The following is a 9,880-nucleotide window of genomic DNA, read 5'->3' as shown; positions in this document are numbered from 1 at the left end:
TGTGAAGAGGTGGTTGGGAGGGTACTTGTGAAATAACTCCTCAAATAGGTGGGAGGAGGCAGTTGCTGACAAGCTTTGAGTTAAGCAGAAGATGAAGCTTGGTTCTGCAGACCATGGGGACTGCTCCCGTAGGAACTGCTTCTGTTGGGATGTTGATTAGTCGCGTATGTTCATACGGAATTAACACCATCGTGCTGATAGAGGTGCGGTGGGGTGGAACTCAAGCTTGTGTGTTAATCATAAGTCTTGTAGTGGTTAAAGCAGGCTGCACGGCATCACCAGCGTCGCAGAAATGTAATGTTTTCATGGAATGTATCAGTATTTGCAATGAAATGAGGGTCTGGCCATATTTAGGCACTGTTGTCCGCATGTCTTATTGAAAATAGACGAGCGAGACCAGTGGTGTAGTTGGCTGTCTTGTAAAGGGGATGAATAAATACTTAGGCCTTCTGTAAATTCCATAAATCCAACCTATGATTCTTCTGCCAAGTGTTTGACTGAATTTTGAGGTGAGTCTTGGTGAGAGACATCCTTGTTCTTGGACAGGCCTCCTTTCATCAAAAGGAGCTTAATAGGATGCACGCGCTTAAGGACTCCCCCTGCAGCCGTTATTTTTTTTGAAGTGTTTATCACATGTCTCCCAGTGATACAGCATATGGATACAGTATGTAGCACCAGCTAAAATCGTTGGCAAAAGTCCTGTCACGCAAAGGAGCTGCTCACATAGATCTGGGAATATCGCTACCTCGCTTCAGTAAGCAAGTTCTAAATCTACTTTCCGTTAGGTAGCACGGGAGGTCCTATTCCTCCCAACCTGAATTCTTTGTCTTCAGAGTAGCGACATCACCTGTTAAGTACTGTAAGAGTGGTTTTGCCCTGATGTGCAGAAATAGCAAAGCACTTTCTGCAGTGCAAACTATGAGCAGTAGCTCCATCGCTGTGCAACTCGCTCCAGGTTTGAGACCATGAGGTGTAAGATACCCAGTGATGGATAACGTGCAGGGTTGAAACCACTGCCGGGACTTGGGTGCCTTGATGGTGCACAGGGTTAGTTGTGATACGGCTGGATCCTGCTTTTGCTGCTGGTTCCAGGTTTGTACTCCGCGTAGTTGGAATATCGCAGTGTGACATGATGTTAGATGTGAAGGATCCGTTACTGATACTGCTTGTAGTGAAGTTGTGGAATAAATGCCGATCACGAGGAGGCTGTGTGCATCAAAAGATGAAAGGTGTTTTAAAGATGTAGCATTTATATCCATTCCATGCTTCACTGATGTCAGCTAAGCTGCCGTATTTCAATCATTTTGTGCTGGCATTAGGTACCTGTAAGCACAGAGGCCGCCCAGAATGAGGAGAGGATGCAGTCTGCCTCCCCTTTTCTTTTCAGAAGCCTGTGCACAGGAGGCTTCACGGCCTGACAGCCACTCTGAATTGCCTTTTTCATGCTCAGTAGCTGAAGGGCGAGCCTGAATTCCAGTTGAAGTCTCAATAGATGTAACCAGATCAAAGAAATTCTTCTCTTGTAGATGAAGGCTTAAATGTGCTAGTTGTGGGGTTTTGCTGATTTTTATCTGCCGTGAGCTGCTAGCCAGATTCTGCCCTTCAATCACACAGTAGCCACTCTGCTATGGTTGTGGTACTTGAAAGGCTTGTTTAAGAAACAGTTATGAGGAGTCTCACTTGAAGTGATGTCTCCCTTAACTTTTTCCCAACTGTTGATTTTTGGGAGTCGGTGTCTGGGGCAGCAAAGGTGGAGGAGAGGGGCTTGCTGAGGCACGGAGAGGGTTCCGCTCAGTGTTGTGTGGGATGGAAGGACTCCTCCGATGGAGAGGACTCCTCCAGCCGTCCTATTTCCAGACTTCAGATTTGAAAGAAAGGTATATCTTAGGCAAGATGTTAAAAAAGCCTTAAACTCTGTCTGAGGCACCACCAGCTACATGTGGTGTTGCTCCTGATTTGAACGGGTTTAATTAAAATAGAGGAGTGGGATGCTGTCAGAATGAGGGCTAGAGTAGCTGTTGTATATTATCTCTAATTTGGTTAGTAGTGTTAAGGAATATCTCTGTGTATGAGAGTGGCTTGTTTTCTTGGGGCTTGAGATGCTGAAACAATTTTGGATGCCAGGACATGACTCATTAAAAGAATTTTAATAACCCTGATGAAACAGAACCTCCCCCTACAAAATCGTGCTGGTGCTTCTCTGCTGTGTTGTATCGGAGCCTGTCTTTAAACTGCCGTTCTTGTCAGTTCGCCCGGTATTGGGGTAATTGTCCTGGTTTATAGCTTTCAGATTTGGCAGCTTTTTTGGGGACTGGTGTCTCCATTTGCCCTTTTTTTCTTGGGTGCCATCTGCTTTCAGATCTGGGAACATGGGCAGCTCTCTGGCTGCGGTGGAGCGCTGGCTGTTTTGTCCTTGCAGGGTTTGTGCTCAAGGGCAGCAGATGGGGGATTTGTTTGTATTCTTGGTTTTTTGTACTACTAAAACTATTCTGTTGCTATGCATAAGGTAACGCAAAGCTGCTTAGACTTCAGCTTAGATGACTGAGCGTGGGAAAAGCTGTATTTAGGAGTTGTAAAAGAATACAGAAGCTAAATTCAGCACTGAGACCAAATTGATGTAGTAAAGCAAATGCAAAGAGTTGCAGCATCACGGACTAAATTCAGAGAGTTTGGTTAGTGGGGTGGTACAACTGGTGGCCAGTGTGTAAACGGTGATTACAGGGAATCCTGGCTGCTCTGAGGAAGATACAAATAGCAATTTCCTTTTGCAGCCTAAATGTTGTTCTTAAGAAGAATATCTGGCAAACTGTGCCCATTTAGTTAACTGTATAGGTTAGGAAAGATGTGTACTCTTAGTGTGATCAGAGTGAAGCCTTTTAGTACTGTGTTCCGGCCTGCCCTAGGAACCTTCTGGCTGGTAGCAAAGAGTGTCTTCCCTTGGGCTCATCTCAGGCTGGTGAAAGCATGATGGTTTCCTTAGATGCTGTGATGGTGTTTCTGTCCTAGGGAATTGCTGGTAGAGGCTGTTAGTTCTGATACCATGTCTCAGCAAACTTGGTCTTCTCATCTGCTTCATGCAGAGAAATAATTTTGTAAGAATACCTCTCCTTGAGGCTAGAAAGGATGCTTTGCTGCTTTAATGTCACCGATCCTAGACTTTGGTCAACAAGCTTGTGCAGTAATACTCTTGGGATTTGGTAGATGCAAAGTATTTGACATTTTTAACTGTGTGGGTGGAACTGTCACTAATTCATAGCTCATTGAATTTATTTCTGGTATGTGACAGGAACGTTCTGTACAGCCCAGCCATCAAAACTTGGGAAGAGTTAGCCTTAGTGACCCACTGGGCCTCCTTGAACTCTGGAGCAAGGTGAAACACTGTTCCAACCCAAGGCAAAAATAGCCCTTTGATTGTTTCAACCTTGACAACTGTTTCCCCTTGACTTTTAGGGCCTATCTGTAGCCTTCCACTAACCTGAAGAGCTCTGTGTAAATGCTTTCCAGTGAAATAGGTGGGGAGAACAGCAACAAGTTGTCGTAATGGCTTTGAGAATCAGCCTGCTGTGGACCTCTGTGTTGGTGGGGCAGAAATGCTGAATTGCTGCTGCTAGTTTCAGGATAAATAAGCAAATTCTTGGTGCTATGTGGGTTTCTTGGTGGGCTGGGGGGCAGCGATGGCTGAACTCTTGCATTCAGCTGGCTGAGATACGAGACTTAGCGTTCAGCCAACCTGTTCTAACGCCTTCTTGTCTTCAATTTTAGGGCAGAATTTCATTTCCTTCCCTCGCCATGAGGAAGAGCATCTCCAGCGGACTGTGAGCTGGCACCCTTGCCTTCTGATTCTTGGCCAGAACTGTAATGCCAAATGCCAGTTACTCAACATACTGCTGGGTGAGAAGCTGCTCCCTACCACCAAAATCAGCAACGAGGAGAATTGTAAGAGGCGACGGATCCGTTTCACGCACGGCACACAAACACGGCTTAGCCTAGCGCTGCCTGAGCAGTATGAACTGGTCCATATGATGGCAGCCCACCGAGGGCAGTGGGACACGATACCAGAGGAGGACTTAGAAATTCGCGGGGACAACGAAGATCCCGCTCACCGGATAGCGGAGCTGGAGGTCATGCTGCCGTACTCGCTACTAAAGGTAACTAGGTGTCTGTGTACCATCATCATAGTGAGCTTAAAGTGTAAAATTCATAGTCCCTAATGAAGCTAATAGTGTAAACTCTCAGGTATAGGATTGCTTTTTACTTAAAGAGGAGCTGGAAATCTGATGGTAGGATTCAATTGGACATCGTTGTCTATGCTTTTGTTTAAATATTGACCCTTGGCATTATCATTCTTCTGTAATGTTGCCATCCATCTCGGAAGCCAAGCTTACTCCGCTGTAACTCCAAGTGCCTTCTAAAGTTTTACTACAGTTTCGGGGCCGTTCAGAGTGGGCTTTGCTCTCTGATAGTAGCTAGAAGCTGTTGGACAAGGATATGTACCTTTTTATCTCTGTCCTAAAGAGCTTGTTGTCAGAAAAAGCTTAATTCCAACATGTGATAAAATGACCTGACTTCATTTCAGAGGGTGGCTTTTTACATTCCTGTGGTGTCACCAGAAGCTGAAGGTGTTAAGAACAAGGTGGAAGCCTGTTCTCAGTGCTGTTTCTAACAGTCTTGGTGTCTTGCTTTGTGACCTTTTCTTCACTTGTCCATAAAACATGTGCCTGTCCCGTGAGTGTTGTGGTTCCGTGTTCAGTAAATATCTTCAACGGTGTGAGTTTTATTTCATAGCTTTTCCATAAGCTTTCATTTAATCTCATATCTTGTGTGGAGCTTTTGTTATTGCAGTATAATACTTGTGGAGTGTTGTGTTTTGGCAGTTGGATATCTGGAATAGGTTAATGCTTAAATATAAATTTCTTAAGTGCAAAGAGTGTGATCTATTGTCACATGAGTAAGTGTATGAACTTAAATAAAAAATAAAATATCAAGGTGGTCTTTTCTAGACATATGAATCGAGACATGGTTGTAAATGATCAGAAAATGGAAACCTAGTCTATCATCTTCACTGGAATACGTTTTCCAAACCCCGTCTGTAGCTAAATTTAAGCCTATCCTGACAAGATCAGCCGAGTCAATGCTATGTTGTATGGCATTCAGGGCTTCCAGTCTCCGCTCCAAGAGAACACAAGTGCCATGGTTGTATGAACTGTATGTGAGGCATCCACTGCTTTCCCAAGGAGCACCAGAGCAGCTTCTGGTGCTGCAAAGCAAATGCCTGTTCTGTATCTTCTGCTTGGGAAATCCTGCCTTGCTGTGCATAAAAGAGTATTTAGCTTTACATTTATTTTCCTTGGTTCCATTCTTATATGGGCCAGTTGAGACACACTGCAGTTTACAACCCTCTTTCAGAGTTCTCAAGTGAGCGACAAAGATCCCTCTGTCTCGCTTTGGTTATATTTAGGACACTTAGATGAAAACAGCTACTCAGATTAATTTGAAAATGGTTGGTGAAATAAAAAAACTCTTCCAATAGAAGGAGAGGGAGGGTGAATCACAGCTAACTTCAATTGAGTCAAAGGATCCTTTACGTGAAATCAAGGGGCTAAAGGAAGAACACAATTTTTAAGTCTGCTAGGAAAAAATTACATTTTAGCAGGTAATTGGGCTAGGGATGGCTTCCTGTTAAATTACAGGAGTTTGTCCTACTGTGGTGCTTCTTACCCTTCCAGCTAACGTGCGTTCTCCAGCTCTGCTCAGTGTACACCAAGACAACGAAGTTTTTAAAGTAAATACCTGCTAGTCGTGGACACTGCTCCTGTAACCGTGGAACAGATACCTGGAGCAGCAATGGATGAGGTCATTTGGACGTTATCCAAAGTTGGTGTCTGCAGAACTGCTCTGAAGGAACTTCTGCTTCTTAATTTGTGAAACAAAAGTGGTGGTCTCATAGCTTTTACATGCTTGATGATAACATGATATTTAATACAGATCTTAAGGGTTTAGCTTTGCCCAGAAGCCAAATAATTTGGAGGAGCTCAGCACCTTTTGGGCAGAGGGGGAGGGAAACCAATCTAAGTTTTACCCCACTTGTTACCTAGAATCCCTGTATTCTCCAGCTGTACCGGACATTTGCCAGTCCTTATTGTGGACTTGAACCGTTATAGGAGATGAGAACATCACTAGTGGATTTGTGTCTGAAATCATTCATTTCCATTAGTGGGGATGTTTATCTGCCAGTAGACAGCCATCAGAGGAGCTGGAAATGACTTCAGGACCTGGGGAATGCCCTGCAGCTTGTCAGGCCTAAGCGTCTCTTACCGAGAGGCTGAATGGCACAGGCAGGCTTGGGCACCCAGGTTACCCGCCGCTGTGTTGTGTGGGCACTTAATGCTGCTTCTTGGTGCAGATACCTGTTTGCTAAACCCAAACTCAGCAGCAAAGAAGTTATTTGTAACTACACAGTATCCAAACATTAACTAAACTGGGTTTTTTGTACTGGGAGATAAATTCAAGAAGTGTAGAATATACCACTTTTTAATATTGCAGGTGGAACACCCCGAGGCATTTTTTTTTTTCCTGTAGTCTGACATCCAGGATGGGACCATGCTTGCTTTTCTGTGTTACTGAAGGATGTCTTAATCAAAACTTGTTTCACAGAAAAGGAGGTGAGGAAGAGGGAGCCAAAAATTTCATTTGCATGGGTCGGCTGCTGTGAGAACACTACCTTGTGCTAATAGGTATGTGAACTTGGTTATTTTTTTTTTTAAGTAAATTATCAGGGAAGGAAAAAAACTTTGGCAAAGCTGCTCTATTCCTTGGGGATCACTGTGCACAGGAATGCATCTAGGTCATGGGGAATAATCCATCTAGCCAGACAGATTATTAGATTTATAGTGGGAGTAAACAGTTTTCTGTTTTCTGTTTTCCTTTCCCTAAATCTTATCAGTTGTGCCTGGAAGCCCGAAACGGACTTCTCCTGAAGTATTGGTTTTTATCTGGATGGTACAGCTGAATGAGAGGAGGGTGACAGAGCTGAAAGCTTCCTTTGTCATGCCACCTTCCTGCTTTGTGCTTCATGAGTCTTGGGCTGAAAAGTTTTAGCCAGGGCCTGTAGGGTTTCTGCTGCTCTGACAAAGCTGGAAAATGAATGAAGAAATACAAGATGAGCTCAAGCAGAATTGATTTAGTTTGGGTTTATTGTTGCAGTGATTCAGGTCAATTAGTAGTTGTTACAAGTAGTAAAGAACATGGTTAAGTACCAATTGGGTGGTTATTTTAATATACATCCTGCTTAAATCTTGGAAGAACGTGCCCTGATCTACTTGTTAAGAGTGTTTCTATAACGTATTTGGTTGTGGCGTTAATACCCACAACAGCAGAAGGATATAGAGCGGTTGGAGCGAGTCCAGAGGAGGCCACAAAGATGCTCAGAGAGCTGGAGCCCCTCTGCTATTATGAAAGGCTGAGAGAGTTGGGCTTGTTCAGCCTGGAGAAGAGAAGGCTCCGAGGAGACCTTATTGCAGCCTTCCAGTGCCTGAAGGGGCTACCAGGAAGCTGGGGGGGACTTTTGGCAAGGGCCGGTAGTGACAGGACAAGGGGTAGTAGGGTTAAATTGAAAGTGGGGAGGCTTAGCTTAGATATCAGGAAGGAATTCTTCCCGCAGAGGGTGGGAGCACTGGTACAGGCTGCCCAGAGAAGCTGTGGATGCCCCATCCCTGGAAGTGTCCAAGGCCAGGCTGGATGAGGCTTGGAGCAGCCTGGTCTAGTGGAAGGGGTCCCTGCCCATGGCAGGGGGGTTGGAACTAGATGATCTTTAAGGTCCCTTCCAACCCAAACCAGTCTGTGATTCTATGATAATACAGAAACAGAAGAGCTTTCACGCTGGCTGAGACACTCTTCCTTCCATGCAGTGTGAGTTTACCTGGGTAAATAGTGGGGTGCTCTTGCTACCTACCAGCATGAAATACCCAAAGTTGTCTTCATCTGCCCCTTTACACTGGCATAACTGAGGGTGGAAGATGCTGGAAACGCCAGCACCATGAAATTATTCTTCCACGCGTGTGAAACCTGTTCTCTATTTCTAGTTTTGCCTGCTTAGCGATAGATCTCTTCCGGGGGAAGAATTTATGCTCAGAGACCATTGCTTCTCACTGTTGCATGAGTGCATGCCCCTCACAGGCTTTCTTGGGCTGGCGCTTTCAGCAAAGGCAAACCTAAATTCCCCGATGAGGCGTGGGGTTCAGGGTCACTGCACAACATCAGAGCAGTTATGTTCTGTAAAGGACAGCGGTGATCGCTGGAGACCAGAGGGGTAGTGCAGTTTTACCTGGGATTCCCTCTAGAGCAGAGTCACTGAGCTTCTGACTCGGATCCCCATGGGAACAGAATTAACTGGCAAGATTTCAGAGAAATTGGGAGGGAGTGTGTGTGTTTAAAAAAATTCTGAGTAGAATCTAGGTGTATATATGTACCCCAGATTAATGGGAGGCAACGAAATTAGCTACATGTAATAAATATGGTAACTGTCAGACTTGAGTGATTCACAGACTGTTCTTGCAAGGCAAAATATTCAAATTGGCTTAGAAAAAGACTGAGCTAGGCCTTCAGTTATAACCTGCTTGGTAGGAGCTTGGGTGAAAATCTGATTAAATTGGGTTAGCTTCTCAGCACCTCAGTTAACTAAGTGAACAGTGAATGAAGTGCCTGCAGCCCAGCAAAACAGGACAAGGTCCTCTTGCGATGTAGCAAATAAATGCTTTTTCACTGATTTGGAAATGAGGAATTGTCTGTTGACTTGGTAAACTGGCGCACTTCACTGGTCCCTGAATGCATCTAGTGAGACTCCACTTGTCTTATTGTAGGTGAACACCTACTTGATCCTTGATTTTTTACCTTTTGTTCTGGGATATGGGATGCAGTGGTCATCCTGGCATTGCAAGTCTGGCTCCATAGATGAGTACGTAGTGTGCCTGCATGGTGTTCTCTTTAAACTGTCGTCTTCTGTGCTGCTGTCGACAGCACCTCTGCGTCGTATTTATGTGGAAGACCTGTAACTCTCATTTGCGTACCTGATGTTCAGATTGCGAAGTGGGAGGCTTTGCTATTTTAAAAAGGGCCTTTTAGTTAAGGAAAAGATGAATGAAGTTACTGGACAGCAATGTCATGCTTACAGCTCCGTCAGAAGTGGCCAAGTATGTTTACAGCAGTGTGACCTTGTAAGAACCAGCTTAAAAATTTTAGGAATCCAGCGTGAGTCATAGGTGTTCCCCATCTGGGAAGCAGTATGCAGTTGTCTAGACAGTTCTTAAACTTCTGTAGGGCACTTTTTTTTTTAAAAAAAAAAAAAGGGGGGAGCTGGGGGCAATGTTGCTAACGCTCTCTGGAAAAGCCTGAGAGGCCTCTCTGGAAACAGAAGGACCAGTTGCTCCTGCAGTATTTGGTTGTCTGTGTTGGTTTTCTCCCTGTCTCCTAGAGACAGCACTGGCTTCCTCCTTTGTTTACAGTCGCTGGCGTGAGTCATCCCTCCTGGTGAATATTGCAGCACTGCACATCCCATTCTGCCCAACCTCCTCTGCATCTGACAGGTCTGAGCTCAGTGCCTGGGAGTCCCGTGGCAGGAATGACTTCCTCTAAGCCCTAAGGGCAGTTGGGAGATGTGGTCAAGTCTCACTTTTCGGGTGGAGAAAAGTGATTGAAGAGTTCTTATTGTCCCCTGTTATGAGTGGGGAAGATGGGACATAAATTCTGTCTTCAGTTCAAAGCCTTTGATGTTTTCTTTCCTTAGTTTAGAAGTGATGAATGCAATTCTAACACTGTTTTTGCATAGCCAGTGGTGAATCTTGTCATCTTTCTTGGAAGGGGAAGAAGCATGTTCAGCACTGGC

General features: G+C 44.8%; 1 protein-coding gene across 1 annotated transcript in view; it reads left to right on the top strand.

Moving 5' to 3' along the window:
- Window positions 1-3,762: 3,762 nt before the first annotated feature.
- Window positions 3,763-9,880, top strand: part of DSTYK (dual serine/threonine and tyrosine protein kinase) — a gene marked incomplete at its 5' end in the record, with an annotated part of 16,973 nt that continues 10,855 nt past the window's right edge. The window contains one exon of the mRNA XM_010152985.1: window positions 3,763-4,148. Coding sequence (XP_010151287.1) covers window positions 3,763-4,148 — 386 coding nt within the window. The remainder of the gene's footprint in view (window positions 4,149-9,880) is intronic.

The sequence above is a fragment of the Eurypyga helias genome, unplaced genomic scaffold (assembly GCF_000690775.1).
Source record: "Eurypyga helias isolate BGI_N326 unplaced genomic scaffold, ASM69077v1 scaffold3346, whole genome shotgun sequence".
In the NCBI taxonomy this organism is placed as follows: Eukaryota; Metazoa; Chordata; class Aves; order Eurypygiformes; family Eurypygidae; genus Eurypyga; species Eurypyga helias.
The sequence above is the reverse complement of the archived record's forward strand: the minus strand, read 5'-3'. Positions and strand labels throughout refer to the sequence as shown.